At 53.9% G+C, this 19,842-nt stretch overlaps 2 protein-coding genes and 1 long non-coding RNA gene across 9 annotated transcripts in view; 1 reads left to right on the top strand and 2 right to left on the bottom strand.

Annotated features, from left to right (window-relative positions):
- The window catches only part of Gm3336 (predicted gene 3336), a 4,141-nt gene extending 1,473 nt beyond the window's left edge, over positions 1-2,668 (bottom strand). Inside the window, exons 1-3 of one of the 2 annotated variants that reach the window (XM_017312493.2) lie at positions 2,531-2,668; positions 678-743; positions 435-644 (exon numbers count right to left, since the gene is read on the bottom strand). In XM_017312493.2, the coding sequence (XP_017167982.1) occupies positions 435-644; positions 678-743; positions 2,531-2,609 (355 nt within the window). In that variant the 5' untranslated portion in view covers positions 2,610-2,668. Of the gene's footprint in view, positions 1-434; positions 744-2,530 lie in introns of both variants that reach the window. The other variant, NM_001195253.1, reaches the window with a different exon arrangement.
- The window catches only part of Gm34255, a 17,662-nt gene extending 3,366 nt beyond the window's left edge, over positions 1-14,296 (top strand). For both annotated transcript variants that reach the window (XR_379077.3, XR_003947401.1), the window contains one exon: positions 12,619-14,296. This is a non-coding gene — a long non-coding RNA (predicted gene, 34255). The remainder of the gene's footprint in view (positions 1-12,618) is intronic.
- On the bottom strand, positions 3,513-19,842 carry Iqcn (IQ motif containing N). 5 transcript variants are annotated; one of them, NM_001370847.1, is made up of 4 exons: positions 17,592-19,138; positions 13,420-13,544; positions 9,665-13,033; positions 3,513-4,561 (listed from the first exon to the last, which is right to left on the bottom strand). In NM_001370847.1, the coding sequence occupies exons 3-4, from the start codon at positions 13,010-13,012 to the stop codon at positions 3,596-3,598; spliced, it is 4,314 nt and encodes a 1,437-aa protein (NP_001357776.1). In that variant the 5' UTR covers positions 13,013-13,033; positions 13,420-13,544; positions 17,592-19,138; the 3' UTR covers positions 3,513-3,595. The 5 variants fall into 5 exon arrangements, with proteins under 5 accessions (NP_001357776.1, NP_001357775.1, XP_006509876.1 ...); NM_001370846.1 differs by having other exon boundaries at positions 17,666-19,138; XM_006509813.3 differs by having other exon boundaries at positions 3,513-13,033; positions 17,592-19,842.

Here is a 19,842-nt window from a genome sequence, read left to right as displayed (position 1 = left end):
GACCCACCATGTGGCCTGGGCTAGTCTCAAACTTGAAGCCATCCTCCTACCTCCTCCTCACAGTTTTAGGAACACAGCACTGGACCACCACACACAGCGACAACTAGGTAATGAAACCTGTTTTCTTGCACATGGCTGTGTCCTCAGGAGCCAGCACACACTAGCAAGTTACTAAGGCCATAGACCCAGTAAAATATGGCTTTAGATGGCTTGTGGCTCAGGCCTGCCTGCACACTTCCAGGTCTGTGTCGCCACCTGGTGACTGGTTTCAGAACTGCTGTCAGATTTCAGCCAATTTGTTTGTTTGTTTGTTTTTTGAGACAGGGTTTCTCTGTAGAGCCCTGGCTGTCCTGGAACTCACTTTGTAGACTTTGTAGACCAGGCTGGCCTTGAACTCAGAAATCCGCCTGGTCTCAGCCAATCTTTACACTCACCCTGGTGTGGGCTGGACACAGTGGACAACCCTTGTGGAGGCAAGTTCGTGGACTGGGATGTGGTGGTCGGCTCGGAACTGGGGAACCCAGAGGTGGGGAGAGAGGCTGTCTCTGGATCTGGGGAGGCTGAGCCCGGATTTGGAGTTGTGGAATCTGGAGGGGATATGGTTTCCAGACTTGTGTAGGTAGAATCAGGGGTTGTCTCTGGACTTGTGGAGGTGGGGACAGGGGTTGTCTCTGGACTTGGGGAGATGGTATCAGAGGCTTTCTTTGCTATTAAACTCTTCAAGAATAGTGTAAAATTAACATCTGGGAAAAAAACAAACAAAAAAACAAGATGTGGATATGTGTCTATGAAGCTTGCGAATGGGCATCCTGGGCTGGAACGCTGCTCAAGTTCGATCTCAGCCCCTGGCCAACATACCTGTGACTGAAGATGAGCGCTCTGAGTTTAGCTTGCCAGCGCTCTGGCCCGCCTAATGCAACTCTGCCTGACTCCACAGAGCTAGGCTCTGGAGTGCCACCTGTTACAACTCAATCACTGCCTGTGACTTCTGCTTTACAGAAAGGGAAACAGTCCCAGAAAGTTGAACCATTACTCAACTCTGTCACTCGGGTGCAGGCATGACCTCCACATCCAGAACTTTCTAGAACCCTGAGAACTGGGAAGCCCTGACCTAAACTAGGACTTGAACTCTGCCCCAGAATGCTGGCCACACCCTCTACCGCCGAACCAACACCAAGATTCAGGTCTCTGACACACCACCCCTCCCTCCTGCCGTGCTTCCCCTCCCACGGCACCCTTCCCCCACCCTGAAGACATTCAGAGGCTGTGGAGATAGTTCCTGTTCTCCCTCCTCCCATGACTTCCTTCCAGATCCAGGTCGCTCCACCCAGGTGTGCAGGGCACAGGCCGCAATGGCTGCTTTGCCCAGCCCATGCCTCACCCCACATAGCACATATGAGGAAATAACATTTAGGTTCTGAAAGGGGGTGCTGACCCCACCTCCCACACCCCAGTCTCCCAGGCCCTGTGGCAAAGGAACCTAAGGATGTGAGTAGACTCGATGAGAAATTCCTGAGGAATTAAAATTGACCCTAAGCCAAACCAGGATTAATTAATTAATTAAGGTTTTAAGTGACGAAAGAGGAGGTGGTAGCAATCTCCAGTTCTACTAAGAACCTAGCACCAAATAGGTCTTTATAATTTTCTGGAAAGTTAAACAGAAAGGAGAGTAGAACCTGTCTCATGCCTTTAGTCTTGCACACAGGAGGCAGAGGCAGGCTAATCTCTGAGTTTAAGGTCAGCCTGATCTACAGAGCAAATTCCAGGACAGCCAGAGCTACACAGAGAAACCCTGTCTTAAAAAACATCAAAAAATAAAAATAAAAAAAATAAAGGAAAATAGGGGTGTTTTGGCAATGTATCTGGTATTGCACTTTTCCGTCTCTGAGATGGAAGCTGTGCCAATTGTCCTTAATAGGGTCATCCACAGGCTGGAGCCTGTCTGGGCTTCCAGGGATAATTGTGGGGCTTTCGGAATAAAACCATCAACTATTATAAATCAACTGTCTAAAGAAGTAGCTGGAAGCCGGGCGGTGGTGGCTCACACCTTTAATCCCAGCACTTGGGAGGCAGAGGCAGGCAGATTTCTGAGTTCGAGGCCAGCCTGGTCTACAAAGTTAGTTCCAGGACAGCCAGGGCTACACAGGGAAATCCTGTCTCGGGGAAAAAAAAAAAAAGAAAAGAAAAGAAAAAAAGAAGAAGAAGAAGTAGCTGGAAGGAAATAAGAAGTCTGGCACCACGACTCCTAAAGGGAACAGGGACAGTGAATGAACAGAAAGTGAGCCCAGATCCCTGGTATGACAAGGGGGCGGTTGTGTAGGCCCTCCTCACTCTCTGGATGGGGCAGGACTGTGCCAGAAACCCCTGAAGTGTCCCGGAAACCACTGGCTTTTGCCTCAACTCAGATGATCCTAAGGGGTTGCTACCAACTCTACTGTGTCTGGGAGGAAAGGGGAGAGTAGGGTTTGAAGCCCTGTGTCCCGGTCCCACTGTCCACCCGGAGCCATTCCCTTTCCCTCCACCAGCCTACCCCTGGATGCAAGGATGACGGAGGAGTCGCCTAGCAGCAGCAGAGCCAGCGCCAGGGGCAGCAGCCACGAGCTCGCCATTCCTGCAGTCTGCCCAGGCTGCAGGTGCGCGCCCAGGTTAGCAGTGCCTGGCCCACGCGCGGCCCCTGCCGGCGGATCGCAGGAATGACGGGCTGCTTGGGGCTCTGGGGTTCCCTCCAACCCTTCCTTCCTCCTTGGCACCCCAGCGCCTCCTCAGCACGGGGTGAACTGTGCTCCTGAAGTCTCAAGACACGTAGTGGCCCCTGTCCCCAGACACCCAGGGATACCCCTTCTATGGCTGCCCCAAACCTGACTTGAATACCCATGTCTCTCTGGCCACCAGACTCCTCTGGCTCACCTAGGTGGAAATGCCTTCTCCGGTAGGTCTCACAGCACAGTGGATGCAGCTGGAACCGTCTAGCATTTTTCTAAAGGAGGTACAAGCAAGCTAAGGAAGTCGAAGTGGGCTAGTCCCTGCCACAGAGGGTCTCACTGTGTAGCCCAGGCTGACCTAAACCAAACCTCTTGGTGATTCTCCTGCCTCAGCCACCCATGCTGAGATGACAGGTGTGTGCCTGTCACAGGTTAATTTATGTATATTTGGTGTTTGTTCCTTCAAATAGTGTGTGTGTTTATGTGGTGTGTTCCTACATGCCGTGTGAGTGTGTGTGTGTGTGCAGGGAGATCAGGTGAGTCACCTCTCCCCATCAGTGATCAAACACACAGGCTCAGTAGCAAGCATCTTAACCAACTGTGTCATCTCACTGGTCCCAGATGTGACATTTTACAAATCACTAGCCATGTGACACACAGGATTCCATGCTAGTGACCTGTGGCCCCTGGAAAATAATTAGGGTTCCCCAAGCCTAACTATAGATACCACATGGGCTGGAGACACTGGAACTCCTTGCTGCTGGCACGGTCTAGAATTCCCCTTGTTCCTCCCAAGATATATGACCAGAGTCAGGCTGTAGCATGCTTTATTCACAAGACTCATGAGGCCACATGGCCATGATGGTGTCTCTTGCCCACAGCCAGGGAGGGGTCTAGACGCCAGGCCAGTGCAAAGAGTAAGCCCTTGAGCTATGGCGTGAAGTGTCCCTGGAGATGCTCCACGGGCCTCCTGTTCCCAAGAGTGCATCCGTGGTGAGGCAGCTTCGAGTGTAATGGCCCCTCCACACGGCCTGAACCATCTTGGCTGCAGACTGCTTCTGGCTGAGCTGCCGGCGGGTCCTGTAGCCCTTCCAGGCGGCCTGGATGATGGTGCATGCTCTGTGCTGCTGGCTAAGAAGGGTGTTCTGCTGGGATGCTGAGGCCCATCGAGAGACAGGCTGACCTGAGATGCCCTGGCCAAAGCCCTGCACCACTCGCGTGGAGAGTGTGTGGCCACACACGTGGCAAGTGCGTGGCTGGGATCCCACAAGCATCACAACGCTGGGCGGACTCTCTACCGGGGGACCCAGGGATTGACAGACGCTGCAGACATCTGGTTGACAGGATAGGAAGCAGCGGTGCTCGGAGCTATTTCTGTTGTCCAAGGTTCCCTTGGTTCGACCACTGTGCTCTGGCCATGCAATAGGGAGCAGTACCTGGCGGGCCCGGGCCCGGCGAATGCAATAGCCGCGCCAGGCAGCCTGGATGATGGTGGTGGCCCTGAACAGCCTTTCCAGATTCCGTCGTACACGGTAACCACGCCACGTAGCTTGGATGATGGTGGCCCATTGGTGCCACACTTTCACAGTGCGGCGCACTAGGTAGCCACGAGCGCACGCTTGGATGGTGACAACGGCCTGGACGACAACTTTCTCCATGCCCTGTACTGACATCAGCAGCTCAGCTGAAGGCTTGCGGTCCAGCTCGGCCTCTGCACCAATGGGGTCCCATGGCTTGTGGCCCCTGCTGGGATACCATACGCCTTGGGGTGCCCCAGCATGTGCTGTGGCTCTGACCGATACGTTGGGGACTTTGGAATTCCATGACTGGCCAGAAGCCAGGCCGGCATCCACAGGGCCCTGGGATACAGTGGGGGGTAGGGATATCGTATTATGGCCAGTTTTGGGGTGTGTAACAAGATGGGGTCTGTGGCTGTGGGGTGTGGTTCTGGGGCCCTGGGAACTCCCACCGAGGCTTGTCTCACCCACCTTGATGTGTTGAAGTCTATGGCCATAGAGCATGGTGGGGACTCTTCCAGAGCCCTCACTAAAACTAGTTTTAGGGACTGTGACCTGAGGGTGTTCTTGGCTGTGAGGTGCAGTGGAGATTCGTGAGACCCCATCATAGCCAGTGACAGGGCGGTTGATGTACTCAACATTTTGGTTGTGGGGCATGGTTGGGACCAGGGAACTCCTATCATAGCTAACTCTGGGGCATGTGACAAGAGTGGGCCTCTGGTCAGGGTGTGTGGTGAGGCCCAGCATTGTTTTTGGCAGACCAGCCTCTCTGCTGTCCTGGGCAGCCTCATCAAGAAGGGATCTCTGGGAGCCACTTGATGATGGCTCATGGACCAGAGACATCCTCTGAACTCCTGAGGTTGCCTTCTGTCTCCTCGCATCCCCGACATGGTTAATGGGTGTGATGCCCACTGTGGATGTCCCTGAGGGTTCCTTGTGACTGTCCAATGAGACCCGAGGTACCAGCTTGAGTGGATGACTAAAGGGGGGCAATCTGTTCATGGGACCTTCTAGAAGTTCTGAGACAAAGCTGACTTGACTGGGTTGGTAGGACTTTTTAGCAGTGAGGGACTCTTGGTGGTCACTCTTGGTGTGACCTTGAGGTCCTCCAAACTGGGAGGCACTAGACACCCCATTTTTAGATGGGGGTGCTGAGTCTGTCCCCCCTGAGCTCTCGACAGCTCTGGGGTTTCCAGGCTTGACCTCCTCTGACCCTAGAGACAACTCAGCTGTCCCAGCTTTGCCTGTACTCAGTGGTGCCACTGAGACGCTGGAAGCCAGAAGTTGGCTCGAATTGTCCACAGCGGCCTTCTGCAAGCTCGGGACCCTGGGAGCAGGGAGGAGGCTCTGGGGATCACTGTTGCTTTCTGAGGCTAAGGGCTGAACAGTGATGCTACTGGCTATGGGGTGCTTACCTAAACTTGGGGCCTGTTTAGGGACAGGGGGCACACTGTTGACTTGTCTGGGAGCTTCCTTGTTCAACAGAGCCTTTGAGAATATTTGGTCTTTGAGAGCATTTTCAGCTGCCAGGGGCTTCTGCCCATGACTCTCTCTTCCTGTGGCACCAAGGCCTGCCCTCAGTTCTGACTCAGTCTCAGTGCCCTGTGGTTTGACAGAGTCTCTGCTAGGTGCCACTATTGAGGACACTGTGTCAGCCATTTGTCCTGGTTTTGGCAGGGTCAGGTCATTGACACCTACATGCTTTGTCAGCCCAGGGTCTTGGCTAATCTGTGAGGCACTTGACAAGACTGTGGGCGAGTGGTGTAGGTCTTCAGCCAGTTTCTGTAATGCTGGAGAGTGAGCATTGGCCAGGCTGTTGACAGACGGTGCCAAGAAGGAGACCTGGGAGACTTCCCTACACTGTGTCGCCTGAAAGGGACGTGGACAGATCCCTACCAGCATGGACCCCAGTGGGGCCGTGCTACTTGTCCTGCTGGCCACAAAACTCGGGCAGGTTCTTGGACTCTGGGAGCTTGGTGAGGGTTCTATGGCTGGGCTCAGCTTCTTCCTACTACCATCAGTCTCTTGAGGGTGACTAGGGGCCTTGCTGCTAGCCACAGGGCATGGAGGGAGGTTGAGGGCCACATCACTGGCCCCAGCATCTCTGGGAGGGCTCTGATCCTCACCACTAATCACTGATTCTGTCAATAGGTTCTGGGTCCTGACACCTATTGTAGACTCTGGGGGAACATTCTGTACCACACCTTCCACCATGGACTCTGGGGGAACGTACTGGGCCAATCCATCTGCTGTGGACTCAGGGGGGACACTCTTGCCTACATCCCTGATCATAGACACTTGAGGAAGGTTGGGAGTCTTGCTTTCAAGCACAGGCTTGGCAGCTGGTGCTGAAGACGCCTCTCCATCTACAGAACCCTGGGGCAAAGCCCCGCCCACAGCACCTGCTGGATCTGCAATAATCATACCTACATATTGATAACTGGGTTGGACCATGGTGGCCATAGAGAAGAGCTGGGGGTCTAATGTAATAGGGAGAGTGGCGCAGGGCTGAGGGATGCTGGTGCCCAGCTGGTTTGGGAAGAGCTCAGCTGGGACCTGCATCCTGGGCATCACGGCTGGGCATGAGCTCTGGCCCACACCTGTGGCCATGGCAGCCTGATTTTGAGTCCAGTGGACATCTGATGGCGAGGCCCAGGCAGCCATGGGGGGTGGGTTGCCCCCCTGACACACACTTAGGAATAATCCAGTAGTCAGAGGCCCCTGGGGCATCCCTGGGGCTACGCCCCCGAACAAAGCTTGGCATGGAACACTGGCCCCTACAGCAGGAGCCACAGAAGGCTGGCCAAGGCCATGCATGGGCTGAGCCACAGGACTTGGGGACCCCTTGCTGGCCTGGGTAGGCTCAGAGTGAACAGTGGGATTCTGAGGGGCGGACCGGCTCCTAGCACCTATCAGGTTTCCACCTGGGCTGCTGCAGACTCCCAGCGATGGCTGGCCTGCTGTACTCTTCGCACATGGCTGCGCCCCACCTCGGTTGGACATGGGGGGCTGGCTTTGAGTTGCCCTGCTGTCCTGCTGTGTGTGCTGCTGTGGGCCGAAAGCCGGCTTGCTGACCCCGCGACCCACACCACATACCACAGTGGGCGGCAACAGGCTCAGGGCTCCCAAGGTAGCCGTGGGGACATTGGAGAGATCAGGGTAAACTCTGGGAGCCAGAAATGGGGAGTTCAGACTGGGGGGCACCCTGTTGGACAGAGGCACCTTGAGTACTCCAGGGACCACAGTGCTGGCTGTGGTTGGCTGATTGTGGTTTGGAGATGCCCTGTTGGCCACAGATGCATGGGCCAGGGTTGGGGACCTAACACTGACCATAAAAGCCTGGGCTAGACTTGGAGACATGCTGTGGGACATACATGGCTGCACATAGTTTGGGGTTACAACCGTAGCCATATAAGGTTGAGCGAAATGTGAAGGCATGCTATAGGGTGGGAATGGCTGGAAAAAGCTAGGATACACCCCAGTGGCTACAGATGTCTGGACTGAGTCTGGATGCCCTGCACCCTGTGTGGGCAGGGAGGAGGAGCCAGGCGGTGGACAGCTACTCAGAGGTGACTGAGTGGGCCTCGGGGCTCTGTGGGTAGTGGCAGATGGCTGAGCCTGGCTTGAAGTTGCCCCAATGCTCACTGACTGGTTGTTTAAGGTCACCACACCAGCAGCAGATGTCTGTGTAAAGTTTGAGGGTACACTAGAAGCCATAAGTTTCTGGGTATAGACTGGGGACCCTCCAGTGTACATAAATGGTTGACTAAAATTTGTAGGTGACCCATAATATATCAGTGGTTCTGTCAGGCCCGGGAACACCCCAGTGTCCATGGATGGCTGGGCTAAGGTTGGGGACACCCTAGTGGCCGCAGATGGATGGGCCAGGCTTGGGGCTACCCCAGTGCCCGTGGATGGCTGAGCCAGGCTTGGGGCCACAGCACTGGACCCTGCAGACTGAGATGAGCTTGGATACAGCCCCCTGGCCTCTAATGGTTGGCTTAGGAATTGAGATCCCTCACTGGTCTTGCGTGCCTGGCCAGGGCTTGGGGCTCCCCCATGAGCCAGTTTGTCTTTGGGTTGGACAGGATCCAGGAAAGTGACCCCATTTGGTTTCTGGTCCCTGGCCTGAACCTGACTCCTCCTATGCCAGGTTGAGTCCTGGGACAGTCCCTCAGTCAGGTCCCCAGTACTATAGTCAGACCCACTATCTGAGTCCCAGTGGAGATTTGAGGCTAGGCTGGTGCTGCTAGAGAGGAGGGGCCCAAGTCCCAGAGTGGGCTGTTGGAACTTGGGGAGCGTGCGCTGAAGACCAGTTGGGCATGTTCTCTCCAGATGCCCCTGGAGCCTGTACCTTGCCTCTCTGATCTCCTTCAATTTTGGCTGGAATTCCTGCATGTCACCCTCCCTGCTACATTCCAGACCCTCTGAAGGTGGCAAGCTAGATGGAATGGAGGCGCTAGCGAAGGGGCTGTTCTGCAAGGAGTTCTGAGAGGTACAGCTGTCCTGGCAGCGGACCCTGGGATAGCTCTTGGCTAACACAATCTGTGGGTGCTGTGGGATCTTGGCCAGTAACTCATCCAGAAGGGACCTGTGATGGTCAGTGGCCTGGCTCAGGGAATGGGGTGGGGCTGAGGACACTTGGGGGTGCTTCTCCTGTTTGAGGGTAGACCTGCTGGTGACTTTCTGTGACTTAGGATTTAGGAACACTGGTGATGGCTGAGCACTACACTGTTCTTCGGCTACCTTCCTGACGATGGTAACCATGTCCTTACTGCCCAGTGGTGCCGTTACTCGTCTGTGACCTGACGGCAGAACCTGCCTACAAGTCTCCTTGGGCAATGTGCTGCGACTCCGGACTAGAGAAGAGCAGTAGCCACAGGGAGACTTTTTGTGCATCCCTGGGGTTGGACACTGACACACATTGCCATGACAAGTGGTAGAGGGCCACGGGGACATAGGGGACTTCCCGTCACCCACGCGACCCGAGCGCTTGCTGGCCACCACGTTGCCCTCTTGGTATGACGACCCTGGGTAGGGTACCCTGCTGGCCACAGATGGCTGGCAGGAGCTTGGGGCTGTGCTATTACTGATCACTGGCGGCTGGTTACTGCTTGGGCCTACACCGTTGGCAACAAGTGGCTGCCATGGACTAGGAGGTGGTGGCTGGGACAGTCGCTTGGGGACATGGGGACCCTCACCACATGCCATGGAGTCAAGATCAAACGACCTCAGATAGAGACCAGAATAAAGGACCAAACCTACCTCCCCGGACAGCGTGGGTATTTTGAGTAGAGGACAGCAGTAAGTTCCAGTGACCTTCCCTCCAGTAAAAGAGCCTATGGTGGACTGTGGCGAGCAGGGTGACCCTTCCAATGTGACCCTTTTCTCCCCCAGGATCCCATCAGGTTGTTCCCAGGGCAAGCCCTCCCATGGTGGCCTGACCTTGCTACACCGTGCTCCTACAGGACCCATCGCAGGTCCCCACGCCACCGACAGACTCCCGCTGCAAGTCACCTCCACTGGGGCAGGCGCTGTGGTCATCCGGCTCCCCACTGTTTTTGAGGTGGCCTTAGGGAGGAAGGTGCCTGTCCTCTGGGCCATCTGGGCCAAGGACTGAGTGAAGACAGCACCCAGTTCACCCTGGCACAGCGCCTGGCTGAGTGTGGCCCTCTCCTCTTCTGTCAAGGCCTTACACAGGACCTCAGCCAGCTTGCCCTGTGTGGCCTTGTTGAGTTCTGGACGCAGCTCACCTCGGGACAGGGCCCGGGACAGGGAGATACCCAGTTCACCCCACGACAGAGCCTTCATCAGTGCCATTCCCAGCATGCCTTGGGGCAGGGCCTTGACCACAGATGGCCCCAGGACCTCCCGGGATAGGGCCTGACTCAACGCCGTCCTTACTTCCCCCTGAGAAAGTGTCTTGACCAGGAGTGTCCGCAGGTCTTCAGGGGAGCCCAGCATGGCCACCAGATCTGCACATAGGGATGCAACAGATGCTGCCAGGTCATCGTGGCAGGGCACTGCCTGGTTGGGCACAGGGGATGGAGGTGGAGTCTGTGCCCGTCCACTGTCACCCCAGGATTCTGCATTGCACACTGGGTGTCCACTGGGAGTCATCAGAGGTATCAGCATGCCTTGGCTATCTGTGACTACTGAACGTGGGTTCTGCATGGTCTTGTTTGGTGCATGGCTATGGAGCTGGGGCTGGGCCACACTCCTGTCATCTGGCTTGGCACGGGATCCAGTGCTAAGTGTCCCCAAATGTTGCCACAACTGGACAGATGCCTTGGAAGAGCTCAGGAATGTCTGTGACTGGGTCTTGCTTCTGTGGTCAGTGGTAGGGTGGGCAGCCAAGAGGCACTTGGCTGTTTCAGTGGCCAGCTGGGCCTGGGAGGGAACCTTAGCCAGACATGTGATGAGCTGGGCCAGGGATGGGGCCTTGCTGAGCTTAGTGGATGGACAGACCTGGCACGCTGCCTTGGTGGTTTTAGTGTTCATGGTCTTGGCATGCTCAGCAGGTGGATGCAGCTGAGATGAGCTTTTTGCCAGGAGAGAGGCCATGTGGTGCTGGGGAGCAGAGGTAGGTGAATATGTGTTTGGGTACACTTCAGGAGGAACTATGGTCCCTGAGGACCTTGCCTGCAGAGAGGCTGAGGCTGGACATGACCTGGTCAGATGATCTCGAGACACAGATCTGGCCTGTTCACAAGCAGGTTGGAGCTGGGCTGTGAGTGACATCAGGTGTGCGGCCAGTGGTGAGGAGGACAGGGAGGCAGAGAGACCTACAGGTGGACGCTGTCCTTCAGGTGTGCCGTGGGCCAGCCCGGAGGGCATGCAAGACTGGGACACAGCTTTACAGAAGGGTGAGGTCGGCTGAGTTCGGGCATGGCAGGGGGGCGGCTGGATTTGGGAGGAGCTCTTGGTCAGGGGGACAGCCAGCTGGGCCTGGGTCAGGGTCACAGGAATCTCTTCAGGCATGTACACTCTGAAGTGAACCTTTATGATCTCCGCCCTCTGCTTGATCTGAGTCAGGGCCTTGCTCCGATCTTCCATCATTTTTGTCCAAGACAGAGCTCTGGCTGCAATGGTTGTGTTAGTTTTGAGAGCTGCTTCCTTCTTGGGGGACCTTGCGGGACATGACTTCATCTTTTCTACTTCCAGTGGATACGTGGCTGGAGGCTTAGGAACTATGGTGTCTAGATTCCCCTGGGACCCGCACCTGCCCAAGTATGACTGAGAGTTCACCTTGACAACTGTGGTGGCCTGCTTGGTGCTCACGGTGACCTTGGTCCTTGTGCTATTCAAGTGGACCTGGGATGGAGTGTTGCCAGCAACCACTGGACTTTGGGGTGAACACCTGGGACTTGAGGCTACTGCCTCAGTTGTACCACCACACAGGGTCCTGAACACAGCAGCTACGGAGCGTAACTGAGCCGGGGTCTTGGTTAGCATAGCTGCCAGGCGTGTCTGGGGTGAAGGCTTGACCGTGGGGCTTGACGGGGAGGTTTTGGATGAAGTGGACACCGTGTATGTCTGAGCTTGGCTTCTGGTCATTGGTCTCATCTGGAGTGAGGTCTTTGTCATTGTGAACCCAGGGCCAGTTTGCAGTGGGACCTTCATGACAGGCGCTCCAAAGTGTGGTAAGGCCTTGATTGTAGAGGCCACAGCAGAACCTGGGGGCTGTATTCTGGCCCCAGGCATCATGTAACGCACCTGCATCTGTGGTGTGGTGTTAGAGAGTGAAGAATTGGGTCCCACAGGAGCTGGGAGCCTGATCACTGGGGAGGTCGGGCTGGTTGTTGCTTGCATCTTCATGACAGTTGCTGGGGATGTGGGGCGTGCCTGGGGTGCACTCCTTGGTGCTGTGGACATTGTGGCTGAGGATTCAGGGACGGCAGCAGCCATTGGACACACCTTGGTGTGGGTCTTGTTGACTGGATATATACGCAATGGGGCCTTGGGGACATCTGATTCTGTGTGAGCCTGGGTCTGGGTCTTCAGGGATCCATGCATGGCCTGGCCATATCTCCCTGTTGCTGCTGCCTCTAGGGCCCCCACTTTGATAGTCTTGGAAGCCACATGCCTGATCTTCAGACTGTCCCCCTCCAAGTGTCTCATGAGACAAGAGCTCCGAAAAGTCTTGGTCAACATGCAGGGTTGATACTTGGGAACTGTGAGTCTGTTGATCACATACTGTGGATGGAGACCACCTCCGGGGACTCTGCTGGCACAGGGACCTGCTGTGGCTTGTGAGGGGACCAGATTGTCAAAGGACGGGAACTGAGTCTCTTTAGTCACCATGACTGGTGGCTGGTCCTCTGGGGCATGAAAGCGCACCTGCTGTGGCTGGTGGTAAGGGATGTCCTCTTCATCCTCCCTCTTCGCTTTCTTAACAGTCAGCCTGTTGGAGTGCATCAGCCGGCGCGTGCTGAAGCGTCGCCAGGCCTCCTGGATGGCCTTGGCTGCTGTCATCTGGGAGATGAGTTTCTGCCGCAGCCGGTAGCCCTTCCAGCTGGCTTGGATGACAGTGGCTGCCCGTGACACCATCATGTCCATCTCATCTACCAGGATGTTCCTGAAGGCCTGGCTCTCCACCACTGCCCGCAGGCGAGGCACTTCTTGTGATGGTAACACTGCTAGCTCCTCGGATGGATAGAAGTCATGCTGGAGCTGAGGACATAGCTTGGCCACTTTCTCTTGGTGAATGGGGGTAGGCTGAGGGAGGCTTGGCCCGCTAGGTGACATGAGGTTCTGGAACTGGAGCTGAGCTGCCGGCTGCATTGCTGCCATTCCTGAGCCAGGCAGAAAAGTCTGGGTGGGGGGAGGGGGCGAAGGATGAGGTTTGGTAGGTAGGGAGGATGGACAGATGGGGGGTTGCATAGATGGGTGGAGATGGGTAAGGAGACAGTGGGTTCTTGAATGGTTAGATATACGTGGAGGGGTGGGAGAAGGGTTGGTGAGGGGCAGAGAGGTGGTGAGTGTTGATGGGTGAGTACCAGGTGGGTGGCGGTGCACACACTGTGACCAGATGCGTCACTGTGCAGTGAAGAGTGGAGAGCACACAACCTAAGGGTTTCTGCTGGACAGCAGGTACAGAGAACAGGGACACCACCACCCAGCAGCCCTCAGACCTGTAACCTGGGCATGACGTATGTGCATGGCAGAGGCACTCAAGGCAGGTCCAGCCATCTCCTTACCTTGGAGGGTCATAGAGTTGGCAAAGGAGCAGAAGAAGATGTAATCTTGGAAGCCAGCCTGTACGGGGAGGCTGTCTTCAGTTCTTCATTCCAAGAAATGTACACAGCAGTGCTCTGGGCTGGTTCTGTTAGAAATACCAACAGGAGTGGGTGGGGCTGTGGACTAGGCCGAGGGAGGACAGAGCTGGGAGGGAGGGCACAGGGAGAATGAAGCAGGGAGGACAGAGGGAGAGGATGAAGCAGGGAGGATTGTGAGGGTCAGGACAGGGGGAGGATGGAGGGGGCAGGACAGATGACATCCCACAAGAAGAGCCTGGGGAGAGTTCAGTGTTGCTTGGCAATTAGCACTTAACGTGCGTGTAACAGGGACTAAGAGGTCCCAAGGACACATGAGACTGGAGAGCAGAGGATGTCTATGTCACTACTATCTAGAAGGGTAAGACCCAGAAGCACACATCCAGGACACTCCCACTCAACACACTATCAAGCAAGAAGTAGGGAGTGCAAGAAGACTCAGTGTGAGGAGTGTCTGGGTCCAAGGCTGACAGCACAAGTTCTCCCCTGAACCCAGCCAATGGGAGCAGAGAACCAGTTGCTGCCATTACCTTCTGCCTCTGTGTGGATATCTAGTGCACTCACCTTCTATACACAAGCTAATATGTGGCAATCAAAAAAAGTGAGGCCAGGGCTAGAGTGGCTCCGTGGTTAACAGCACTTGTAGCCCTTGCAGAGGACCGGGGTTCTGTTCCCAGCACCCACACCATTCACAACTGTCCCTAACTCCAGTCTCAGCAGATCTCATACCCTATCTGGCTTCAACAGGCACACATATGGTGCACAGACACACACTCAGGTAAAGTACCCATACATATAACAATTTTTAAAAAGAGAAAACAAGCCAGGCGTGGTGGTGCATGCCTTTAATCTCAGCACTTGGGAGGCAGAGGCAGGCGAATTTCTGAGTTCAAGGCTAGCCTGGTCTACAGAGTGAGTTCCAGGACAGCCAGGGCTATACAGAGAAATCCTGTCTTGAAAAACCAGAGAGAGAGAGAGAGAGAGAGAGAGAGAGAGAGAGAGAGAGAGAGAGAGAGAGAGAGAGAACAAAACAACAACAGCAAAATCTAGACCAGTCCTGGTAGCACCCACTTAACCCCAGCACTCAAGGGGTGGATCTCTGTGAGTTCAAGGCCAGCCTGGTCTAGGGAATGAGATCCTGTTTACATAGATAAATGATGTCAGACAAAGGATCCTAACTTAATTTTACTACCAGATACTTTAAACACGAAGATCTGGCCGGGCGGTGGTGGCGTACGCCTTTAGTCCCAGCACTCGGGAGGCAGAGGCAGGTGGACTTCTGAGTTCGAGGCCAGCCTGGTCTACAGAGTGAGTTCCAGGACAGCCAGGGCTACACAGAGAAACCCTGTCTCGAAAAACAAAACAAAAAAAAAAAAAAAAAAAAAAAAACCACGAAGATCTGGTTATATTGGAGGTAAATGAGTAGAGACAAGACTTGTTGGCTACCATGGCTATGTTCCAGTCTGAGGTACTTATGCCTCATATCCACAGAAGACACTCAGACAAAGCAACAACAAATACATCTGAACCTAATAACACAACTACCAAACACATAAGGCAAGAGTTGGCAGTACCAAAGAGACAGACTGATCCAGAATCAGAGTAGGACTGGTTTAATTCTTTTCTTTTCCTTAGACAGCATGTCTCTATGTAGACCAAGCTGGCCTGAAAGTCACAAAGATCCACCTGCCTCTGTCTCCCTAGTTCTGGGATTAAAGGTGTGAGCCACCATGTCTGGCTTTAAAAACCATTGTTTTGGGGGCTGGTAAGATGGCTCAGTGGTTAAGAGTGCCGACTGCTCTTCTGAAGGTCCCGAGTTCAAATCCCAGCAACCACATGGTGGCTCACAACCATCCGTAATGAAATCTGATGCCCTCTTCTGGAGTATCTGAGGACAGCTACAGTGTACTTACTTATATATGTAAATATAATAAATAAATAAATCTTTTAAAAAAACATTGTTTTATGTGTGTATCTGTATGTGTGTGATGGTGTAATGTGAGTGCACACTGTGGTTACAGGCGGGTACAATCTCTCAGGTCATTTTGTGGGTGCTGGGATCTGAGCTGCTCTTCATGACTGCTGAGCAATTGCACATGGTGGCTGAGTCGCCTACATCCTGTCACGCTGCCTTGGTTGTTGGCTTTTACATTTCACTTCACATATGTGACTATTTTCCCTGTGTGTATGTCTGTGCACTGGGTGTGGTACAGTGCCTGTAGAAGCCAGGGGAGTTGGTTGTGAGCCCCCGTGTGGGTGCTCGGAACTGAACCTCTGGAACAGCAGTCAGTGCTCTTAATCTGAGCCATTTCTCCAGTCCATTTTATCATTTGATTTCATTAACCATTATTTGTAGTGTTATTATACATCTCTACTAGCTAGTTTTATGTCAACTCGACATAAGCTAATCATCAGAGTAGGAAACCTCAACTGAGAAAACGCCTCCTTCCATATGATTAGACTAAGCCAAGTGGTAGAGGCCAGCCTGGTCTACAAAGTTAATTCCCAGGACAGCTAGGGCTACCCACAGAGACCATGTCTCAAACAAACAAACAAACAACAAGAAAAGGAAGGCTGAGCAAGCCATGGCGAGGCAGCTGTAAGCAGTCCCTTCTGTGGCCTCTGCATCAGCTCCTGCCTCCAGGTTCCTGGGCTGTGGGAGTTCCTGCCCTAACATCCCTCAATGGGTGTGAAGTGTAAGCCTGACAGACCCTCCCCTTCCTAATTGCTTTCGGGCATGAAATTCATCACAACACAGAGACTGATGAGGACACTGCTGTGTGCATGCAGGTGTCCCCAGAGGTCTGAGGATGGCTCCTGGAACTGTGATTACAGAATGTTGTGAGCCTCTGGGCTCTGGAAACCATTCAGGTCCTCCATAAGAATAGCCCTGAGCCCCTCTCAAGCCCCGTGTGCACCACACAGGAACAGGCAGAGGTTAGAACAGCTCAGAACTACAGTACCATGTTGGCCAGACTAGCCTGAGAACACAGAAAAGCTGTGTGGAGGTAGGCAGGTCTCTGTGAGTCTGAGGCTACATAGCAACTTCCAAGACAGCCAGGGATATACATTGAGACCCTGTCTTATGCAACAACAACAACAACAATGAAAAACCTCATGTTTATAAGCCAGAGCTGTGGAGGTAAAGGCAAGGTCCCTGGGACTGGCTACTCACTCTGTCTTGACGAACTGGCCACTGGCCAGTGAGAACCTATCTCAAAAAACAATATGGTGCCAGGCATGTGGTGAGGAGGCAGAGGCAGATGGAGTTCTGTGAATTCCAGGCTAACCTGGTCTACATAGTAGCACCCTGTCTAATAAAAATGAAAGAAAAACCGAGTTCCAGAAGTGCGGTTACCTGTCCACGGTCACTACAGGGTCCACAGCAGAACCTGGCTCGCTGACTCCAGTCAACAAGGGTGACCACAGCCCTCTCCTTCAGGACAGGTCCCAGGGATGTCCTCGGTCCTGGAGCGGTCACCGTGTCCCCCAGGCCCTCAAGACACCCCTGGCTTCAACAATGAGCCAGCATGAGGTCAGCAACTGAGCCCCCATTCTGTGACCTCTGCAACCCAAATTTTCATCCAAATCCCAGAACACTCATGTGTACAGAGACACCTGTGAGACAAAACCCCAGCATGCTAGGAGGAGCTGTCAGCAGGCTCACAATCAGCGATTGTCATCAGACCATGATGCCCATGTCACAGGGAAAGTGGGGCTTGGACCATGGGGAGCACAATTCATGGTAACCCCACCTACACAGTAAGTTCAAGGCTTCCCTGGGCTACATAAGGCCCTATTTAAAAAAGAAAAGGAAAGCCACCAGGTGATACAGGGCCTGATAAGAGTTCAGAGGGGGAGAAACAGGGTTATGGTGTGGGGATCGGAGAGGAAATGGAGGGGCACCAGGGCAGTGGTCTAGGGATGCCTGTGAGCACATCTCTGAGACCCCTCTGCTCCATCTTAGTCACACAGAGCAAGCCCACCCTACCTTGGTGCTGGAGAAGGAAAACAGGCTCACAGGGTTGGTGCCCAAGGGACAGTACCATCATGGCTTGAGGGACCCAAATACAATCTCTAAGGGCCTAGCTACCTACCGCAGTCCAGAGAATGCAGACATTCTTGGCAAGAGCTGGGTGACAGAGTGTGGTACCCCCACCAGCCCACTCACCTATCCCCAGAGCTGAAGCCACCAGCCCTGACAGCCAGCCTTGGGAACCGGGGCACCCAAATGTCTTTATGACTCCAGGTGAGTTCCGACCAATCCCCAGCAGCATTTAGGGGAAAGGGTTCTAGAGCTTGGAACTGGGGCCCCTGACAGGACAAGAGGATCTGAGCTGTCCTGATGGTCCAACAGGGAAGGAAAATTAGGGCTCTGAGCATAGAGCTAGCCTTCCCCCCTCTTGCCTTGTGTTTGGAGGGAGTTCTGTCACCACCTGACATAGCTGCTGAGCCTCCAAGATGTCCTGGAGACATCTCCTGGAGGGCATGAAAAGACACGTGCAAAGCTTCATATGGCCTGCAACAGTCAAGCACCGAGAGTTTATGGATTTTGGTGAGTTCCAGGCCAGCCTGGGCTGCATATGGAGACCCTGTGTAGAAAAAAATAAAAGGTCATGCAGTGTGAGCCACAGCCCTAGGAGGGGGCAGATGGAGTGAAGCCAATGTTCTGGGCCACCTCCCCAGGCTGGGCTCATACCCAGTGTGAGTCATAGATGCTCCAGCCAAGGCTGACACACACCTTGGCCTATGCACAGCAGGCTCAAGCCAGAACCACTTCGCCTGGCCAAGGGGCTACTAGAACAAGGCCTCTATGCAAAGAGCAGACATACAACCCTGTGGCTTTTCCCTGCCTCTCTCCTCTGTCCTTTAGCTGTTGTGAGCACTTCTAGTGAGCCTTTTGTTTCTTTGGGCACCTAGATATGGTGGTCTTAGCCCATGTGCTAGATGAGACTCAGGGAAAGAAATGTACTTGAATTGCAGAGCCAGCCTTTCAATGCTGGGGAACAGAACTCTGAGCCCAGGCCCCCTGGGCACATGATGTGCTCTGTCAAGAGTCCTTGGTGTTTTGAGATAGGCTCCTTATATACCCCAGGCTGGACTGAAACTCATGGCCCTTCTGCCTCTACATTGCAAGTGCTTAAGTCACAGGCTTGCAGGGCCCAGCCTGGCTCTGATCAGCTGACTGGAAACACTCCCAACATCAACAAAACCTCATTGGGCCGCTGTGGTGGCACATGCCTTTAGTCCCAGAGGTGGGAAAAACTGAGTTCGAGGCCAGTCTGGGCTATACAGTAAGACATCATCTCAAACAACACAAATCTTTATAAAGATCCAGATTCCATCTAACACTACAAAAGCAGAACACTGCAGACACTGGTGTACATGGTATCCCAACATTTCAAGGGCCAAAGGAGAGGTCAGAGTTCAAATTTCTACTATGCTGTTCACAGCCTGTAGAACAGGTTTCTGGGCCACTGCTGTGTAATAGGGGTACAATAATCTTGGCCCAGCTGGGCAGTGGTGGCACACACCTTTGATCCCAGCACTTGGGAGGCAGAGGCAGGAGGATTTCTGAGTTTGAGGTCAGCTTGGTCTATAAAGTGAGTTCCAGGATAGCCAAGGCTACAGGAGAAAAACCCTGTCTCAAAAAAAAAAAAAAACCCACAAAACAACAATAATAATAATCATCTTGGCCCTGAGAGGGACAGGGAAGAGGGGAACCAAGATCAGGACACCCCCTTTTCAGAGCACATAAGATAGAGGCCCACAAAGGAAGAGTATAGCTTTCATAGCTGCTGCAAAACTCCACCATGGTACCCAAGCTGGAACTCTTATGTGCCCGAAGCTCAGGAGAGTGCCTGCCCAGGAAACTCAGCCCTGGGCTCCATCCTCACACTGTATGAACTAGATTGTCATCCCAGCATCCAGGGAACCTATGTTCAAGCCTTTTCATTACTAGCTTTAGTCTTACTAGACAGGGTGTGTAGCCTGGGCTGGTCTAGGATTGAGGAGTCTCCCGCCTCGGCCTCCCAAATGTTAGGATGATGCCAGAACCAAGCTGGACCCACAAGAGTTCCATTCAGGGCGGGCAGGCAGGCACTCAGCAGCTGTCTAGGGACACCTGCCACCCACTGGGACTTACCATGTGACCTATCACCCACAGTGACACCCTGAGAGCCTCAAGACCCAGGGTCTCAACAGCAGTGGCCAGGGCTGACAGGAAACTGTATATATAACATGGGGGAGGGGAGGGGAGACGAGACCTAGGGTCAGATGTTCCCACTGGGCTGAGCTGGACGACCTTGATTAATCTGCTCTAAGCCCAGGGCACTGAAAACGGAGATG

Source organism: Mus musculus, chromosome 8 (assembly GCF_000001635.26).
Source record: "Mus musculus strain C57BL/6J chromosome 8, GRCm38.p6 C57BL/6J".
Lineage (NCBI taxonomy): Eukaryota > Metazoa > Chordata > Mammalia > Rodentia > Muridae > Mus > Mus musculus.
The sequence above is the reverse complement of the archived record's forward strand: the minus strand, read 5'-3'. Positions and strand labels throughout refer to the sequence as shown.

Coding starts and splice junctions, on each gene's coding strand:
- Iqcn (XM_006509813.3), bottom strand. CDS start 13,012: ATGGCAGCAATGCAGCCGGCAGCTCAGCTCCAGTTCCAGAACCTCATG.